The sequence below is a fragment of the Emydura macquarii genome, unplaced genomic scaffold (genome assembly GCF_026122565.2).
Source record: "Emydura macquarii macquarii isolate MOO-44397 ecotype Brisbane River unplaced genomic scaffold, CSIRO-AGI_Emac_v2 contig_1477, whole genome shotgun sequence".
NCBI lineage: Eukaryota > Metazoa > Chordata > Testudines > Chelidae > Emydura > Emydura macquarii.
This window is the reverse complement of record NW_027131614.1, coordinates 24,505,385-24,526,112: the sequence shown is the minus strand read 5'-3', so window position 1 is coordinate 24,526,112 and position 20,728 is coordinate 24,505,385. Positions and strand designations below refer to the sequence as shown.

The 20,728-nt window shown below is 41.4% G+C and overlaps 1 protein-coding gene across 2 annotated transcripts in view; it reads right to left on the bottom strand.

Annotated features, from left to right (window-relative positions):
* The window catches only part of PRKDC (protein kinase, DNA-activated, catalytic subunit), a 173,304-nt gene that overhangs the window by 151,310 nt on the left and 1,266 nt on the right, over positions 1-20,728 (bottom strand). For both annotated transcript variants that reach the window (XM_067553799.1, XM_067553800.1), the window contains exons 2-13: positions 12,015-12,091; positions 11,808-11,900; positions 10,463-10,537; positions 9,344-9,452; positions 8,258-8,370; positions 7,668-7,767; positions 7,041-7,096; positions 6,917-6,947; positions 3,668-3,825; positions 3,283-3,429; positions 2,072-2,236; positions 700-868 (exon numbers count right to left, since the gene is read on the bottom strand). In XM_067553799.1, the coding sequence (XP_067409900.1) occupies positions 700-868; positions 2,072-2,236; positions 3,283-3,429; positions 3,668-3,825; positions 6,917-6,947; positions 7,041-7,096; positions 7,668-7,767; positions 8,258-8,370; positions 9,344-9,452; positions 10,463-10,537; positions 11,808-11,900; positions 12,015-12,091 (1,293 nt within the window). The remainder of the gene's footprint in view (positions 1-699; positions 869-2,071; positions 2,237-3,282; positions 3,430-3,667; positions 3,826-6,916; positions 6,948-7,040; positions 7,097-7,667; positions 7,768-8,257; positions 8,371-9,343; positions 9,453-10,462; positions 10,538-11,807; positions 11,901-12,014; positions 12,092-20,728) is intronic.

Here is a 20,728-nt window from a genome sequence, read left to right as displayed (position 1 = left end):
AATGAATTTCAATAGGCATGGAATCAGGACTTGATTTAGAGCATGATTCTTTGGTTACTCAACACATCACGGGATCAGTTACTAAACAGAAAATTAAAAATAAACAAAAAAACATAATATGGAAAAAGCATTAAAATTAATATAAAATTAGGGGCTGCTGGGAAATCTTGGCAACTCTATAAGCATTGTGGGACACTGTTCTGTTCACAGGACTGTATCTCAACATCACACATTTAGAACTTTAATTTACACCATTAATATGTTCCATAAAGGAAAGAGTTCATCAATATACAATACCATCAGCCACCAGCATGCTCCCAGGCCTAAACAGGTGTACATATTTCTTCTAATTTTGCAAATGGGAAACAGGGACTTGTTGGTAGAGCAATTCAGTGCATCTGAACAAGACCAGTACCAGGTACCTCTGCATTTTTAAAGCCCTATTGTTTTGTTTATCTTTTTGCTGTAAATCATCATATTCTCACACAAGGTTGCTTCTAACTTTGCTTCTTTAGTGAACTGGCAGATGATGTTCAAGTGTTGTGAAATCAGCACCCCAAACCCTCTACTGCCCTGGAGAGTGGGAGTTCTCAGGTTGTTCCCAAAATGGCCATCTCAGATAAATACTTCACAAACTTATCTTACAACTGGTTTATCATTGTAGGATGAAAAAACCAGGAGTCAGTACCACATACTCACCCACTGTGCTGATGAAACTCCAGAGAACTGGTCCCTTTCCTGCCAGGGCTAAAAAAACCTTTACTATGGATTTGCAACAGGCAGACTGCATTTTTACACTGAACTGTGGAAAACTATCTATCTGCACCACGATTAGACGTTCAAGAACCGGAGTATACACTTCAGGAACCTAGACAAAATAAGAGGGGAAAAAAAAAAAAAAAAGCATCCCGTTAAAGCATTGACAATTTCACTAACACTCAGGAAATCATGCAAGTCTTCCCAAATAAGATGATTCCCAACAAAAGGTGAAAGGAGAGAAATGTTACACAATTATCTACTGTCTGAGGATGGTAAAAGACTTAGCGAGCCACTGTATGTGGACAGTTTAAAACATCAAGAAAGACAGACAAGAATTACTGATGGCCACATTATGTCCCAGGGAACAGAAAGGCAAGTGTTAACAGAAACAATTGTATTCATTTCTTATTATTATGAATGTAAAGTGTGAGCTTCTTTCACACTAAATCAACCACAAACTAGAAGTCTAATCTGTTTTTATGCATCTGAAGTCAGGGCATTCAAGTACAGGTTCCATTTGCTCATCTTACTCCCAACATATGGCCAATGACTAGGAAGCAATCATTCAAAACACAAACTCCAGAATGACAAAAGAGTCCATATAGACTCATTTACCCTTCTCAATGTGGCAATTTAAGTATCAGACTTATCAATGTGGGAGCATTGTAAAGACAGTAGGCTGATACAGCACAGCTCAGCTGTGTTCTTATTGCTGGAGAAACATGTCTTTTTCCACTGTTGTGTGAAAGACCAATTGAAACAAGACAAAGTGATTGGGTATACAGGGGAAAAGATTAAACTGATTGTATACAAAGTGCTGTCAAATGCACAAAAACAAACTGGAAAAAAAAAACCCAGCCAAAATAACCTTAAAAAATCCTTTAAAAAAAAATGTAGAAGTGTGGCTATTTAGTTGTTTATGTCCCTGTAACAGTATCACCATGATTCCTATTTCAAGTGACCCAACAGAAAGGCTGCTTCACATCCAGGAACTTTTTTTAAAAAAAAGTCACTCTTGACTACTGTGTTTGTCCTATATTGCACGAATTGCCATAGTATTTATGGTTTTACTAAGTCTGTGTGTTATCCTTCCCTTTATTCAATAGACCTCTCATTAAGATTCTCTTGATACAGCACTACTCATCCCATCGTCTAGGAGCCAAAAGTCACTATGTACTTGTTGAGAAGCAAGAGTCACCATGCACTTCCAAATTGGAATTTCTTCTGTTGTAGTTCAATGCATCCTTTACAGATCTATATATGGCTCTAAAGGTACAAAATCATTGACTGATGCTTTAAATATTCCACTTACTGTATCTATGTGGAATATAACACTTGCAATGGACTGAAGGAAACTGGGTAGCTGATACACGTGGTCATCTGCTGTCTCCGCCTCAGTTAGATACATTTGTTTACAGCGCTGAAGAAGCTCAATGTACATGAAGTCAACATCCTTAGAATGTATAGCTTTACAAGGCTTTAATGAGAGAAAGTAAAGTATGACTTCAATAATTAATATTAACGGTAAGCAGAAGAATTCTGCAGTACTAAAAAAAATCAGTTGGGTACAGATAAAAACTATTTTTTGACACTTTACAGGAACCTGATTATACCCTTGCATACATTTTTTCTTGTTGTTCAACAGTTAAGTGCTAGTAAACAAAGTGACCTTGCTTTATAATTCATTGCAACTGTATTAATAATCTGATCTTGAGCTTTCAGTTACAATACTTTTCCAACCCAACCTGAGGAGCTAAGAATTTAGTTGTAGTCTTATAGGAATGGAAATGTGGACAAAACATATCCTCTTCTTGCATTCTGATCCAACTGCCTTAAAAAGATAAATTGGGGACATTAAAGGGCACTCCAGTTATTACTGCCAAAGTAATGACAGGCTGAGAATGTTGAAGAGCAAGGAGCTCTTAGCCCTACGAAGGGAGATGGTAGTAACATGTTACTCAATTGCAACCCATGCTGGCCAGTCAGAAGAAGCATTGTTGGGACTTCCAAGTAAACCCTGTCCAGCACTCCCAGTTGAGAGAGAGGAAGGAAAAAGGAGAATTATGTGGTGTTAAAAAAAAATCTTATTTTCAGCCCACAGATGGAACAGCTCCACCTTCTGATAGCTGCCAATGCTATAGATTTCACATCCTATCAGAACCAGGTAAGTCTAAGTTGAATTAATGTAACCAAAATTCTGACACAGTAGAAAGGGTTTCTAACTTTTAAAGTCATGTATTAAGGAGAAAAAGCTACAATGCTTTAGTGCCCAATCCTGCAAGTCTTCCAAGTGAACTCAATGGGAGTTCACTGAGCCTTTAGTGATTATTTTAAGCCAAAATACAGAAGTCTGACTATATAGTTAATTTATTTTATAACACTTAATTCAGAAACAACTGGAGAGGAAGGCATTGCAGCGTAACAGACTCTGCCAATCAAAGCAAACATGTAAAATGAATGGTTTCCTAATCCTAACATAAAACCCATCCAATATGCTGTTTTCCCAGAGTAAGCTTGCCATACCGCAGCAAAAAGCCCATATCCACGAATAGCAATGGACAACTCCTTGTTGCTCGAATCCATTTTTCTGATGATACCATAGAATTGCTCCATGAAGAACTGCAGCTTGCTCTTGTGCAGTTCTACATCTTTAGCCACCATTAGAGAAATCTGCAGATTTACACAAACAATTATGGATTTGCAGAAACTAGAAAACCACCAAAGTGAAATTAAAGTAAAAGTCAATCTTCAGAAAAATCTATACCACCCAATCAGATAAGAAATCATCACTATTTATGTAGCATCATCGTGCATGAACATCTATACATGAACAGTCCCCGCACTCTAGTGTTTTGAGAAATCTAATTCCTTGATGAGGTCTTGGAGTTCTTAAGTAAATTTGCAGTACCTGTCTAAGGAATGAATCCAGGGCTGAATGACCAGCTTTCTTCAGCTCTGCATTTGTATGGCCACACCACTTGGACAGTACTTCAAATAGTGAGATGTAGTTGTCCAGAAGAAGGGTGCCAAACTGAGCAGCATGCACGCTGAACAAGTGTAAACCAGCTGCAATTCAAAATCAGTAAAACTCAGATTTGTTTGTTCCAGTTTCTGACAACTGACCATGCTCCAGAAGTTTACATTAGATCAACTTTAGACTTCCATTAGGAAGTCGCAGATATCTCCAGACTAAATTGTATTTCTAATTATCAAAACATATTTACACACTTGTTTAACTCTACATATGAGCTCACAACTGAAAGCCCCCCTCCTGTTTTATCCTAGTATAGGTACAGATATGGGCAGCAGCAGTCCATTTCAGAGATTTGTATTTTACTGCTGGTGGAGGGAGGGGCTTTAGATATTACAAATGAGAACTTTACTTCATCTAGGCCAGTGATTCTCAGGTCTTTTCATTGCCAGGAGACATACCAAAGTTCCCTTTTCCATTTAGCCAGGACGTAGGCAGGAATAATGCCACCCTCTCAACTCCCTCGCATTTAGCAATGCAGGTAATAAAAGGTGGTCACAACCCCAGGGAATGCTGGGGATTTTGACCTCTGGAAGTTGCCAGAGAATGCTGTGAAGGCAAACACCACAAGGGGGTTCAAAAAAGAACTAGGTAAGTTCATGGAGGATAGGTCCATGAATAGCTATTAGCCAGGATGGGCAGGGATTGCTGTTTGCCAGGAGCTGGGAAGGTGCAACGGGATGTATTACTCAAATGATTGCCTGTTCTGTTCATGCCCTCTGAAGCACCTGGCATTGACCACTGTCAGAAGACAGGATACTGGGCTAGATGGATCATTGGCCTGACCCAGTATGGCTGTTCTTATGCCACAAAACATCCTCTAATGACTCCTCAATCTGGGACAGTTCCTCAGATTTTTCACCTAAAAACAATGGTTCAGGTTTGGGAATCTCCCTCACATCCTCAGCCATGAAGACGGATACAAAGAATTCATTTAGTTTCTCCACAATGGCTTTGAGCGATCTTTTAGCACCTCAATCGTCCAGTGGCCATACTGGTTGTTTAGCTGACTTCCTGATTCTGATGTACTTAAATTTTTTGCTGTTACATTTTGAGTATTTGGCGAGTAGTTCTTCAAATCCTTTTTTGCCCTTCCTAATTATATTTTTACACCTCACTTGCCAGAGTTTATGCTCCTTTCTATTTTCCTCAATAGGATTGAACTTCCACTTTTTAAAAGGATGCCTTTTTGCCTCTAACTGTTTCTCTTAAAGTTTGTTGTTTAGACATGATGGCATGTTTTTGGTCCTCTTACTATGTTTTTTAATTTGGGATATACTTTTAAAATTGAGCCTCTATTATGGTTTCTTTAAGAAGTTTCAATGCACCTTGTAGGGATTTCACTTTTGGCACTGTACCTTTTAATTTCTGTTTAACTAACTTCCTGTTTAACTAACTAATGTTTGTGTAGTTCCTCTTTCTGAAATTAAATGCTACTGTGGTGGGCTGCTTTGGGATCCCTCCAGCAATGTTGAAAATTATGTTATGGTGCTATGGTCACTATTACCAAGAGGTTCAGCAATATTCACCTCTTGGACCAGATCCTGTGCTCCACTTAGGACTAAATCAAGAATTGCATCTCCTTCTGTGGGTTCCAGGACTAGCTGCTCTAAGAGTCATTTAAGTGTCAAGAAACTTTATCTCTGCATCCCGTCCTGAGGTGACATGTACCCAGTCAATATGAGGATAGCTGAAATCCCCCATTATTATTAAATTTTTTATTTTTATGGCCTCTCTAATCTTCCTGAGCACTTCACAGTCACTTTCACCATCCTGGTCAGGTGGTTGATAACATATCCCTACTGCTATATTCTTACTATTCAAGCATGGAATTACTATCCATAGAGATTATATGGTACAGTTTGATTCATTTAAGGTTTTTACTTCATTTTGACTCTGCGCATTCTTTCACATATAGTGCCACTCCCCCAACAGTACGACCTATTCTGTCCTTAGATATATTTTTACCCTGGTGTAAGGCTTGAGGTTGTTTTCAGCTAACAAGTTGTAGGTTGAAACTCATTTAAATGGCTAACAAGCATACCTGAGCCTCAAGGACAATTGCTAGTGTAAACATCTGATGGCTCAGGAAGCCAGATGCCCTCTCAGTGATTCTAATTCCAATGAGAACAGCACGTTTGCTTTTAGAATTTCCGTCTCATCTGCCACTTATCTGTAAGGACCCTCCCCTTCTTCCTCCACCCTACCCCCACCCCGAGTGTAGCCCTAGCATCCTTGATGTAAGTAGAGTGATTAAAGTGTCTCTGCATGTATGTAACGACCATTATCACTGTTGTTCTCTCCGGATAGGACAATGTCTGTATTTGTAAGTGAACAGATCAGGAATTTAAAATGTACTATGTAATCGATAAGAAAGTGTATATAATTGACCACTGTAACACCATAAAGTTGAAGCTGATTTATCAGACTTCCCGGTATCGTGAATAAACCTCTTCAGTATTGTCTGTGCTGCCTGATTCTTAGATAAAGAATCCTTCGTTCTTTACACTGGTATTACTGTGTTCCATTAATTATCCTCATTCCACCAAGTTTCTGTAATGCCTATTATATCAATATCCTCATTAAATCTATCTCTGTAGTTAATAAGCATGTTTCGTTGTTTAATCTAATCCAATGTGTTTAAACTGAAGTGTCTGGGAAACTATTTGGGGTGCCAAATTATAGGCATGCTGGAGATGGTTTGTGAGCAATCTAAAAGGGAGGCTACAGCAGCAAAACATTGTAAAGGATACCCCAGGTTAGAGGGTAGGCATTACACAGCTACTCGTTAGTCTAGATTGTATCGTGGATATGTCACAGATGCCTAGAACATTCTCTGAAATTTTGGAATTGATTGGATGTGGCACTGAAAAGTTATCGCATTACAGATAGAAAAATGCCATTAAGTGTTGTATGCAGTGCCGTTGCTGGGTGTTAGAACTTGCTTTGCTCAGCTAATTACTCATTTTTAACTCCTTAGATCACAAACACACACTCCATTCTTCTAGTCTGGAATGCAGAATATGCTGTGTTCTTTGAATGGACCAAGTAGAAGAGGAAATATGTCTCCTCCAAGATATGCTTGGTATCCATAGCACTGCGAACAGTTATGAGGTAAGATCTTACCGAGAGGTACTGCATATCGCTTTAGGTCAACCTGTAAAAACAAAAGTTTCACCCATAAATGGCTTGCTCTTCAGAACTAATGTATATAGAAGAATGCATACTTGGAAGACATGCATCAATGTACCTGTGGATTGATCGCCTTCACTGCAAAATCAAAAATCTCCTTTGAAGTGTGAGGATCTGTAAAATAACAATAATAATGAAATATTTCACTAAGGGCACCCCGAGACAGAGTCAAAACAGCAAGTAATTTTATCTTGTTATGGATGTAAAGAGACAATATTTAAAGTTCTTCAAAATATCACACTCTTAAAGGAAGGGAAACTCTCCCAGAGGATGATGCTAAGATTTTTTTTTTTTTAAATTTACTTCTTTTTGACTTGCTGAATAACCACTCTTTAAAACAATATGGGTATGCTAGTCTAAGTGTGCCTGTATATAATTATGAATGAAAATGTTCAAACTTTTACTTGAGGTTGTACAGCTGCCCAGTCCCTGCCGGATAAATAGCACTTCAGCTTCCCATACTAGGAAACCACTCTGACCATACTCTCCTATGTGCTGGGGTACCCAGGGATGCTGAGGCATGAAGAGCCTTGCATTGGCAGGCTTTCTGACAATGGGGGGAATTTCACTCAGGATGCACAACTGCTTGCATCCATTCTCAACAGTGAATCTGGACACAAGATGAACGGATGCTCCCTTCACGTATACAACGGTCAAAATTTCTTTATATAAAAAAGTACTGCACCTTCATCTATGGATTTAGTAAAGTTATACATAAGCGCAGTCAGTCCTTTCAGACACCCTGCTACTACTGGTAGTTTGGGCTCTCTTGTTGCTGAGGTCATCTGAAAATAAAAGTTTTAAAGAAAATATTATCCCTAATTTAGAGAAGTAAGATATGAGACAAGCAAGTGAAGACCTTGCTAAGATATAGCTGTGATGTCAACTTCTGAACCAAGCCATGCAATGAAGTTCTGCAGCTTACTACAGACCAAATAAGAAACTGGTCTCTAATGGCCATCAGATCCCCTACCTAGGGCACTATGATTGATGATGATCATGCTCTTCCCTCTCTCCTCCCCACATTACTCAGCTAATGCAGTAGCAGCTAATGGTCACTAGTTCCCCCCTTAACCTATACAAGACCCTGTATCCAAAGAAAATAACACTCCACAGCTATTAATAATCATTAAAATTGTTCAACTATGTTTTATAATCATCTGGTTAAATGAAGTATCCAACAATCACAATCTTAGCATGAATGGTAATTCAACATACATAATACACACCAGAAAAAACTAATTGATAAACTCCTCCTAGAGGTTCCAATCATACCTGTGTTTTGAGCTCGCTCAAGAAAGCTCGGAATAGTTTTTCAGAGTTGTCAACCATGTCACTAGGTTGGACTTCTCCCAAGACTCCAAGAAGCTCATATAATTTTTCCAGTACTAAAAAATAACATCAATATGGGCACCGCTTACTTTGAGATCTCTGTTGCACATGAGATAGTAGTCAGTCACCATTATTATAAAGTCAATGTGTCTGTCCACCCACCTTTCTAGGCAGTTAAGGCTAGTGGTATCTCAGCATGATGACTGGTAAACAAAAGAGTAAAACAGTGCTTTCATACTTACATTCTTCCATGCTTTGATTTGAAATTAATCACCAGCTAATGTAGTGAAGATTAATTTATTCAAGTTTCTCAAACAATTGGTTTTAAATACTAAATGATAGAACTCAATCCTGCCACATACTCTCTACTCAAACTAAAAATCAATGGGAATTGAGAAAGCAGGATGCCCAGCACCTTAACATTCTGAGTCCTTAATCAAGGAATTGAGCACAGCAGTGAAAGTTTAAAAACAATGCAACATTAATATAAATACAGCCTAAGAGTCCTGTCACGAGCTCAGTGTAGGCACAGCCTCACTGAGTTCAGTGGGATGCTGCTACCATGGTGCTGGACTATACACGTGTAGAACTCATTGCAGGATTGGGGCCTAAGGGAGCTGAAAATCCATACCGAGTTCCATCATATGTGATAGTCGATATTTTTGAGGACACTTACTTGTTCTAGAGATGAGTACGATGATATTGTTTTATTAGTTGTCCATAAGACTGACTAGTATTTAGAGCCAGTATACTAAATAGTAACATTTCATGATATCCATGGTTTCCCTATTCACTAATGTCAAATGCACTTAAAAATAATTTCCCAAGTCCCAGCAGAACAGTCTTACTACTAGTACATAACTTATGTTTATTCATTACAGATTATTTTTGAAGTTTTGCTTTTATTTTGCATGTCCTAGCTTCTCCCATCTTACCTATGTTACTGTAGGAGAAAATCCATCATGATATTAATAATAAAAGATAGTAAATAAAATAAGTAATAACGTTACTAGAAAAGCTAAGGCTCACCTGTGTCAGGCACTTTACTTCTTGCAGCAAGTTCTGCATAAAATTTGTTAAAGATCTCTCCAACTTTAAATTCTTCCATCAGATAAGAGGACTGTAAATTTTGAAGCAACTGGAAATATATACAAGATACCCACAAATTAAAATTTACTTATTTTTTTCCAGTTGGACCAAGCTAAAGTATCTTTCTGACTTCGGGGCCCTATTGAGTTACCTAACTTTAAGTACAAATTTAGAGGATTAAGTTAAAGGTGGTTGATACATCTTCTGATAGTAAAGATGTAGGTAAAGACAAGCTACCACTTCTATACAATAAATACTGGTTTTGTTGTATTTTCCTTATGCAAATAGTGTGCTCATCCTATTGTGTATATAGTTCACACTTATTTTTCTACTTCCTATGGTCCTTGTACATATTTTGGCTGTAATTTTAAATTTAAAAAGGGCACCATCAATTTAGAATATAATCAGTTTTAAAATGAGATAAGTAGTTTTAGGATATTACACCTGTCAATGTTTGCAGTTTCACAAGCATATTTACCTAGTTTTAAAATGTCTCTCTCCCTGTTGCTGTAAGGCCCACTCAAACCACAGAAGAATTGACTTCAAAAGGACTACTCCCATATATAAAGTTAAGCACATGCATAAGTGTTTGCAGGATCAGGGCCCAATGCACTATACAGGGGAAACAGTGAAACTGATTATATATAAAATGCTGTCACTGCACTAAGGAAACTAAAATAAGCAAAAAAACAAAAAAAGTTTGTCCCTAAATATCTTTCAGGTGTAGTACCTAAGTTATCTGTAACAGATAAAAATTAAACTTCTGTTTGAAAGTATTTAAGTTGACAGTGTTGCTTTAAAGAACAGCAATTAAATTGAGAATAATTTGCGACTGCCTTCAAAATCCATGATCATGTCTTCCAACATGAATTAAGCAACCTAGTCAAAGAAGACTAGGACTAATTTGAGGGCAGAGCAATAACTTTTAATACTCCTACAGAATGAAACCACCAAACTGTTAGTCCCTTGTTAGGTGGACTATTAGGTTTGCTGCATTCAATAGCAGCCAAGGCATAACTCAAAAGTCTCTAGGCTTAGAAACAATGAAGAATGTTTTACCTTAATAAGAAGCTCCAAAGCTGGGATTTTGCATTTTGCAGCCTTTTCTTTTGTGTAAACACTAATACAAGTTAGCTAGGTTGGAAAAATAGATCATAACAAACATTAGAAGGATGGAAGATTTAAAGATATTTAAATAATTTAAGATATTTCTTTAAAGCACCTTTCCCCAATAACTTGAGATATTTTAGAACATTTAAAATATACAAAACCCAAGAATAAAAATACAGAGCTTCTCATACCAAGCCAATGCAGACTAGAATAGTCACCCAGAAAACAATATTAACCCTCCACATTTGACTGCCACATATCCCTCAACCAAGCCCAACAGAAAAGATCAGCTTTGCAGTGTGTCCTAAATTACCAAATCCAAGTTATAACAAACCTCAGGGGAGCAAATTCTAAAGTAAAGGACCCCACGAAGCAAGTCATCTGCCACTAGTCCCCTTTCCATTTAGGTAGGCAGCTATTACCTTGAGCACAAAAAGTACAGCGGCACTAACATGCATGCCCAGTTAAACGGATACTACTGAGCAGTTTAGACTCTTCGGATATGTCCACTGCAATTAGACATGCACAGCTGGCCCATGCCAGTTGATCAGGCTCATGGGGCTCAGACTAAGGGGCTGTTTAACTGTGGTGTAGACATTCAGGTTCAGGCTGCAGCTCAGGCTCTGGGACCCTCCCACCTCATAGGATCCTAGAGCCTGGGCTCCAGCCCAAGCCCAAATGTCTATACCAATATTAAACAGACCCTTAGCCTGAGCCCTGCGAGTGTGAGTCACCTGACACGAGCCAGCCATGGGTTTTTAACTGTACTGTAGATATACCCTAAAGGACTGATTTTCAGAAGTGAAGAGCACCCACAGTTCCGACGGACTTCCAATAGCATTACAGGTACTCAACTCCTCTGATAAAACAGGCCTTTAAAAAAATCACTTCAAAGGTTACAAACTGAAGCAGAAGGATTCAAAGTATTGTATTCTTTTAAATCAAATATTTCATTGGTGCAACATTACAAAAAAACCATGAAACCCACTAACTACTATTTTTTGTGGGAGAGAAAAATATATTCTAACCCTGCTGGCTCCCTTGAACAAATATTACCAAACTATACTAACATTTTTAATGACACTAATATGTAAACCAAAAACTGCTCTTCTATTTCAGCTCTATTAGAAACATTGGGCAGGCAAGGGATGGATTGCCTAAAGGAAAGCCATGAAGCTGATGATAAATCATATTTTTATGTATCTTTCAAGCTTTCATGATTAAATTAAAAACACAGGAGAACTGTCGAAAGTATTTGACAGAGATTTTTAAAAATATGTTTTTCTTCATTTACCTTAATATCATGGGCATAAGGATGAACTTTCTGACCAATCTTTTCCAGAAAGGCACAGAGAAATTTTAAAGCTTCTTCCCTGCACTCTCGAAACTGAAAAACAAAGTTGCTTTTTAGAAATAAGAAAGTGAATATATTCTTACTTAGCAGATGAAAAATATTGCCAGTTCTTAAAAAAAATAATCACAACTAAGTTTATCAACTTACTTCCTCAATGCTGAGAGATTTGCGGACAAACACAAGTAATCCATTATCTTTGGAAAACACCAGTGAAGTTTGCAAGGCTGTAGGAAGAGCAAGCAAAGCATCAGACTGTACATAACAAAGCAAATAGTTTCTTTCCAAACATGTGGCTCTTAGAACCTGATTATTTAGATAATAGCGTGCATTATTCAGGATGTCCATTTTAAAGACTGCCCTTATATCAAAATGAAACTAATTATTTTCAGAGCCAAATAAGGACATGATTTTGCAGCCCTTACTCACATAAATATTCCCATTGAAGCCAAAGGAGTCAGTCATGTGAATTAGGGCTGCAGGACTGAACCCTAAATTGTTTGTAACATTTTCAGTTCCCATATGCTCAATCCTCAGGTTCAGTCCAACTGTGCTCGACACAGAACCTGGGATGAGAGAAAGGTGGCTTTAAACCATCCTTTGTACCCCCCCAATCCAGGGGTGGGAACCATGTGGAGAAGCATCAGGTCTGCAATGACCCTGAAGGGTAACCTGTCAATTATGTTTTATCAATGAATGTTCATCTTGGATTAGGACACCCTATCAATACTAACATTTGAAGCCATGTTAGCACCTATCCAGAGACACGTTTAAATAAACTTCTTGCCAAAAAAGCAGTAACATGATTTCAAATTCCAGGACCAAAAGAGTCATGTCAACAAGTTTTGATTTCTGTCTAGTAAAACTATGAGGAGTCTGGCTAGGAACACAGTATTTTACATGCCAGATCAGACCTATGGTCCAGCAAAGTCCACTATCCCACTTCTAATGGTGGACAAAACTCAATGTTTCAGAAAAACATCTTCCACAGCCACACCTCTTTGAGAGAGAATTAGGCTGCCAAGTGTTATTAATCCCAAAATTATCCTGCCCTTTTAAAAATCAAAATACAGCTTTTAACCCCATAGTCCCTTGTGGCAGTGAATTTCATGTAATAAATACATGCTGGGTGAAATGATATTTCATTTTATTTCTTCTAAATACACCTGCCACTAACAAATTTCTTGAAAGAGAACTTCATGTAGTTCGAAAGCTTGTCTCTTGCACCAACAGAAGTTGGTTCAATATAAGACATTACCTCACCCACCTTGTGACTCTCATATTCTGGGACCAGAATGACTACAACAATACTGCAAACAAATAATTAGTTTCATTTCTAAACCTAACAGCTGTTATTTTAAAAAATCCACCAATTAGCTAAATCAGACTGCTTAAAACTTCCTCTTAACAGTTCAGGAGGTAATAAATATGATCCTCAGTTAAGAGTAGGGTGAACCAAGAAGCACAAATACACAGCAGAGGAAATGAAGCTGCAAGTTTCCAACAGCTGCAGCAACACTGCCAGTTGTAGATGCGGCAGTTGAGGCACACTATTCAGGGCCATCCTGTCACATGAATAGTACTTTTCTCCACGGCTACTCTCAGAGAACCCAAACTGCCACATAAGGTATTCCACAATGTAAGGATGACATAAGTTGGCCTTTTTACTGAGTCTTAATGCAAGTTGCATGTAACAGAACTGGTGATCTACGCTCCTACCCCCATCTTAATTATAAGGTCCTTTTTGCTGGTCCCTAGTGCACTGATGCTGCCTGCCTTTCATTCCACTGCTCCAGACCGATGTCTTACTGCAGGGAAAACAGCTGCAGGCAGTGGAAGCATGCTCACAGTTGAATGCAAAATGACAGGAACTACTGCCCTGATTTCGATTGCTTTGCACCTTGCATATTCATTTGCACCTGTGCAAAGGAAGTACTAAGTGAAAGATGAAATGCTATGAACTCAGAATGGCAGCATTCTGTGCTCATTTTGCACCAATGTAAATGACTACAGAAGGTGCAAAATAGTGGAAAAAATCAGGCTTCTCTGAAGTGTCATTGCTGAACTTTAAACACAGGAACAAAGCACATAAGACTACAAGGGACCTCCTGGGTCACTGAGTCCAGCTGTCTGCTTTTTAAGGTAACCTCTTCACATAATCATGTTCACAAACATAGCAAGCTCCATCTTAAAGTTAGGTTGTTTGCCTCAACGTTCTTATTGGTAGGTTATTCCAGAACCTTACTCCTCTGAAGGTTAAAATTCATTTGTTATTCCAATACTGTCCTTTAGCTTACCTAGCTCTTCTCCCACCCCAGTGTTAACCTCCAACCAATGTATTTGTAGAGAGCAAGCACATTCCCCACACAGCCTTTGTTTTGCTAGGCTTAAAAGAGCTTGGCTTGTTTGTCTCCTCTCATAAAATAGGCTCTCCATTCACCTGATACAACTAATAGCTTGTCTCCACCTGTTCCAGTTTAAATTCATCCTCATAAAACATGGGACCAGAATTGTACACAGTATTCCAGTTGAGGTCTAAACAGTACCTTGTACAATGGTATTAATAATTCTCCAGTTCTACTGGAAATACCTCACCTGATACATCTCAGGATCCCATTAGCTTTTTTCACAGCCATATTACATTAGTCATCCTGTGCTCGACTAATACACCCTGATCTTTCTCCTCTGTCATTTCCAGCAGATGAGCCCCCAAGTTAGACAAAAAATTCAAGTCTTCCAGGCCATTCTATTCTTTAGTATAATATTTTAATCCTCCTCTGTATTGAGGATGCCTCCTGACTTTGTATCCTCAGCAAATCTCTTCAGTACACTCTTATGTTTTGTGCCATGGTCATTAATGAAAATACTAAATAAAATCAGACCCAAGACAGACCCTTGAGAAACTTCACTAGTAGACTTCCTTCCTTCGGTAACTCTACTACCTTCAACACAACAAGCTGCTGTCTCCGCTTTAGCCAGCTCTTTACACATTTTACAGTTCCTGTACTAATGCCCATCTTCTCTAATAATTTCCCATGTGGTATCATGTCAAATGGTTTACTGAAGCCTAGATAAATTAGGTCTATGGCATTTCCCTGGTCTGAAAGAATCAGTTATCAGTTTAAATTTGATATTCCAAGCAGATGAATGGTGTTCACCCCCGAGTCAGTTTCAAGCTGTCTGCATACTAAGGCAGACATCACTGCTTTGATTACACTCAGATCACATTTGGAAGGTTTTCTATATAGAGAATTAGAAACTTACTTGTTTAAAATGAAAGCTTACAGTCTGGAGACTCTGAATATACAACACAAGCCACAGAAATATATGATGTGAGCCAGATTTTAGTCCATAGGCTGTATATCTGACATCTGTGCTCTAAACATTTACTTTGGATGATTTCATCCGCTTACACAGCTTTCACTGCCATCTTTCCTGATGATTTGTTAATCTACCTCTCCAATCCCATTTTCTTTTATCCAATCCCACATTTCATGATGTGTATCTTACCACTCCTGGTCACACCATCAATTTCAAGAATTTCATCCACCTTGAGTTTACCTTTCCTATCTGAGAGTCCCCACTCCCTCCATTCTCACTCACTGCTAACATCATCATCCTCCACGTCACTCGGACGTATAACCTGGGTGTCATCTTTAACTCCTTTGTCTTGTTCCAAATATCCAGATTATGACCAAATCCTGCCACTATTCCTTCATAACATCTCACAGATATACCCTTTACTTCCTGTCCACACAGCTAGAACTTTCATCCAAGATTCATACTCTCCCACCCTCACTATCAACGTTTCCTCCTCTCAAGCTCCCTTTCATGTACAAAATGCATCTCCTGGAGTCAGGATTGGGTATCACTAAGGTAGGGCTCCCAGGACTAGAGTTATGGTTCCTAAGATACTGTTATGGTTCAGTAGAATACATCTCTTTAGACTAAAATTAGGATTCAGTTGGGTTGAGATCTCCGGTGTGGTGTTTGGGTTTAATAGGGTGGGGATCGCAGGCTATGGTTAGCATACAATAAGATTTGGTTTCCTGGTCCAGGTTTAGGGTTTAATAGGGTAGAGGTCCCCAAGCTAGGGTTTAATGCACTAGAACCATAACCCTAGTTGGGGAATTCAATAGGCCTGTTAGGGTTCAGTAGGCTAGAGCTCCCCGGGCTATGGTTAGGGTTACCAAGGGTAAAGATAGGGTTAATTTTAGGCCTTTGGACAGTAGTGCTCTCCAGGCAAGAGTCAATCAGGTTACCTGGGCGAGAGTTAGACCTGGGCCCAGTAAGGCTCCTCTTGCCTGGCTTACAAAAGGTAGGGTACCCTGGATTCAGCTATGCCAGGGACCAGAAGGAGTCCCTGTGCTAGGATTAGGATTACCAAAGGGTACGTCTCCCTATGGTCAGATAGCCCTATGAACAGTAGAACAACCAGAGTAGGGTTGGGGTTAGTAAATGTAGGCTACTCCAGGCTTAGGTGAGGATTACCAAGGGAAGGGGTCCCTAGTCTATGTTAAGGGCTAGGGCCAGTATGGCTCCAGTTGCTAGGGTTAGGCTTGGGTATGGTAGGGATCCATGGATGAAGGTCAGGCCTGGGGCCCACAGGGCCTCCTGGGGTAGGTTTAGGCTTGGAGTCTGTAGGGCTCCACTTGCTAGGGTTAGGCCCAAGCCAGGTAAGGCTACCCTTGTTAGGGTTAGGCCTATTTGGTACTGGGATGTGGGTGGGCACAGGCCCGCCCACGGCAAAAAGCCTCTCCCACAGCCTAAGGGGAGGAGCTATTAAGCCTGGGACTCAACTGGATTCGGGGGATAATAAATGAGAAAACAGGAACAGGCGTGAAGGTTAAACGGAGGGAACCCGAAGGGGACACCGAGCAGAGAATCCCAGATAGTGCCCACTGCTCCTCAAAGGTATCCAAGGAACGAGTGGACGCAGCCAAGAGGAACTCTGCCTGGATGCGTGATTGGACAGAGGAACGGAAATAGGTCCCACAGTTGCAGAGCACCTGCTCAGCCAACATCCTCTCCCTTGTGTTGTAAATGGCCACCTTGGCCAATGCGAGGAGGAGGTTGACAAGGAGGTCCCTCTACTTTGTGGGGCTGAGGATGGGGTGTACATACAGGAACAGGAGTGGAAAGAACTGCAGCCAGCACCTCAGAAGAAAGTTCTGGAGGAGCCGGAACAAGGGCTGCAGCCTGACACACTCCAGATATATGTGTACCAGGGTCTTCCTCACGCCACAGAAGAGGCAAGTGTTGGGATGGGGGATGAACCACCCCAGATATATGTCTGTACTCGAGGCTCCATGAAGGAGCTGCCCACCAATATCCCCCGTGGGCCATGGAACTAAGGTGGAATACAGACTGGCCCACTGATGTTCCTCATCATCGACAGGTGGCAGAAGGTCCCGCCATTTAGTATCAGGGCAGACATTGTTGGATTATCCCAGGTCAGGTAAGGCTACCCTTGCTAGGGTGAGGGTTACAAAGTGTAGGTCCCTCTGGAATAGGGTTAAGGTCACTAATGGTAGGACTCTCCTGGCAAGGTTTAGGTCTGGTGTCAGTAGGGATCCCCAGATCCCCTAAGGTTAGGGTTCCCCAGGGTCAGGTTAGGCATAGGGCTGGTAGGGCTCCCCAGTTTAGGGTCAGGGTTAGTAAGGGTAAGGCTCTGTGGACTAGGGTTAGGCCTGCAGCTGGTAGGGCTCCCAGGATTAGTAGTGGGCTTACTACAAGTAGGACTCCCCAGACTAAGATTACAGTTTCTAAGGATAGGCCTCTCCAGGCTAGTTTTATGGCTTTTATCAGACCCAAGTAGGGTTAGGCCTGGGGGAGGTAGGATTCTCCAGGCAAGGGGTAGGCCTTGGGCTGGTAGGACTTTCTGGACTAGGGTTAAGGGTTAGTGGCCAGTTAGGCCTGGGGCCAATAAGAGTCCCTGGGCTAGAGTTTTCAAGGGTACTGCTCCCTGTAAGGCCTAGGCAATTGTGACTCCCCAAATAGGGTTAGGGTTAGTAAGGATAGGTCCCTCTGGCTATAGTTAGGCCTATGGTTGGTAGGGCTCTGATTACTACAGATAGGACTCCTAGACCAGGGTTAGATTTGATATTGGTAGGGCTCTCCAGGCTAAGGTCCTGGGTCTTACAAGGCTTCTCAGGCTAAGGTTAGGCCTGGGGCCAGTAGGGCTAGCCAGGCTAGGGTTAGGATTACCAAGGGTAGGGCTTCCCTGACGTCAGGTTAGGGCTGGACACAGTAGGACTCCCCAGGTAGGGTTTGTGTTAGTAGGAATAGGATTCATCAGACTAGGGTTATGCCTACAATAAGATTCCCCAGACTGGTATCAGGGTTACTAAAAGTAGGCCTCACCGGGGCTAACGTTAGGTCTTGGGGCCAGTAGGTATCCCTGGGGTTAGGGAGAGAGTTTCAAAGGGTAGGCATCTTCTGGGCTAGCTTTAGGCCTGGAGTCAGTAGGATTCCCTAGGCTAGATTTAGGCCTGGGACCATTAGGACTCCCTAGGCTAGGGATAGTAAGACTCCCATGATAAGGTTAGGGGACCCCAGGTAACCATATCCTTGGTACAAGTAGGCCTAGGGATAGTAGGATGCCCCAGCAAGGGTTTGTGTTAATAAGGATAGGCTTTGTTGGATTATGGTTAGGCCTGTGGCTATTAGGCCTCCTTGGGCTAGTGTCAGGGTTACTAAGGGTATGGCTTCCCAGATGGGGCAACGGTTCATATGGGTAGATTTCTCTAGGCTACATTTTGGCCCGGGGCCAGCAGGGCTCACCAAACTAAGATTAGGATTATGAAGGCTATGCTTCTCTGGGCTAGTTTTAGGCCTTAGGTCAGTAGGGATCCTTAGGCTAGAGTGCCCAAGTATAGGGCTCCCTGTTATCAGGTTATTCATAGAGCAGGTAGAGCCCCCTGGTCTAAGGTTAGGGTTACTAAGGGTAGGACTCCGTAGACTAGGATTAAGCCCTGAGGCTGGTGGGTCTTCCCTCCATGATTAGGGTTACTACAATTTGGGTTTACCAGGCTAGGGTTAGGCCTAGGGTCAGCAGGGCTCCCAGGTAGGGTTTGTGCTAGTAAGGGTAGGCTTAATCAGATCAGGGTTAAACCTGCAGCTAGTAGGCCTCCCCAATTTAGTGTCAGGGTTAGTAATGGTTGGGCTTCCCAGACTAGGATGAGGATTCATATGGGTAGATTTCTCTGGGTTAGGTTTTGGCCTGTGGTGAGTAGCGCTCCCCAGGTTAAGGTTAGGCCTGAGGCTGGTAAGGTGCTCCAATCTAAGGTGAGGGTTACTAAGGTATGCTTCGGCCTGGGGTCAGCAGGCTTTCCCAGACCTAGGGATAGGCCTTGGGCCGGTAGGCCTCTCCGGTCTAGGGATAGGGTTACAAAGGATACCTGTTCCCAGGACAGATTTAGACCTTTGGGCCAGTATAACTCAGTAAAGTACACCACTCAGGGCTACGGTTTAATAAAGCAGAGATCCCTAAGATTGTTACAGTTCAAAGAGCTATGGCTCTCTAGGCTAGCATTAGTGTTCAATTACTTAAGGCTTTCCAGCCACAGGTAGGAAAAAGGTTGCTGCAAGGGCTCCCTAGTCTAGAGTTAAGGTTCAATAGGCTAGGACTCCACAGGGTAGGGTTAGCGTTCAATAGGGTACAGTTCTCAGGCATAGGGTTAGGGTTCAATAGGCTAGAGTTCCCTGAGCTAGGTTTAGGGTTCAATAGGGTGGGGCTATCTGGGCTAGCATTAGGGTTCCAAAGGTAATGGGGTTAGGGTTTAACAGGCTAGAATTAGTACTCAATACACTTGAGCTTCTGGGGCTTTGGTTAGGCTTCAGTAGAGTATGCCTCCCAGGACTAGAGTTACTGTTTAATAGGGTAGAAATCCCTGAGATCAGGTTAGAGTTCAATAGGCTATGGCTCCTCAAGATAAGGTTAGGGTTCAATAGGTTAGAGTTCCCCAGGTTAGGATTCAATAAACTACGGCTCCATGGGCTAGTGTTAGGGCTCAATTGCTTAGGGCTCCCCAGGGCAGGGCTAGAGCTAGTGCTGCAAAGGCTCCCAGACTAGAGTTAAGATTCCGTAAATCAGAGCTCCTGGGGTTAAGGTTCAATGTATTTCAGCTTCCAGGGCTAGATGGATGTTTCAGTAGGGTAGAGCTCATTGAGCTAGGGTTCAGGTTCAATAGGGTAAAGCACCCCATGAGAAGGTTAGGGTTCAACAGGCTTGGGCTAGAGGGCCTTGGGTTAATGTTCAGTAGAGCACAACTCCCCAGGCTAGGCTCAGGGATCAAAGGCTAGAGATGCCTAAGATATTGTTAGGGTTCAATAGGGAGGGCTAAGAGAGAAGTTGCAAAGGTTCCCAGGATAGGGTTCGAATTCAATAGGCTAGGGATCTGCAGGGCAAAGACAGGGTTTAATAGACTAAGAATCCCCAGTGTAGAAATACATCTTGAGCTGCAGGGCCTTCACAGGCTAGGGTTAGGATTTAAGAGGGAGGAGCTCTATAGGGTAGATACATGACTGGGGCTGCCAATGCACCATGGTCCAGGGTTAGGGATCAGTAGGGTTAAAGGGTTAAACCAGGGCTAAAGTTAGGGTTCAGCAGGGGTACAGCTCCCAACGGTAGAGTTAGGATTGTAAAGAGTAGGATTCACAAGGCCAGGAGTTAATAGGGTAGGACCGCAAGCATCCCCTGAGCTCTTGCTAGGGTTCAATAGGATATGGGGTCCCCAGGCTAGGATTAGGGTTCAAGAAGGTAGAGCTCCTTGGTCTAGGATTAAATAGCATAGAGCTCCCAGGGCTAAAGTTAGGGTTCAATAGGCTAGAGATCCCCTGGCTAGGGTTCAGTAAGGTAGGGC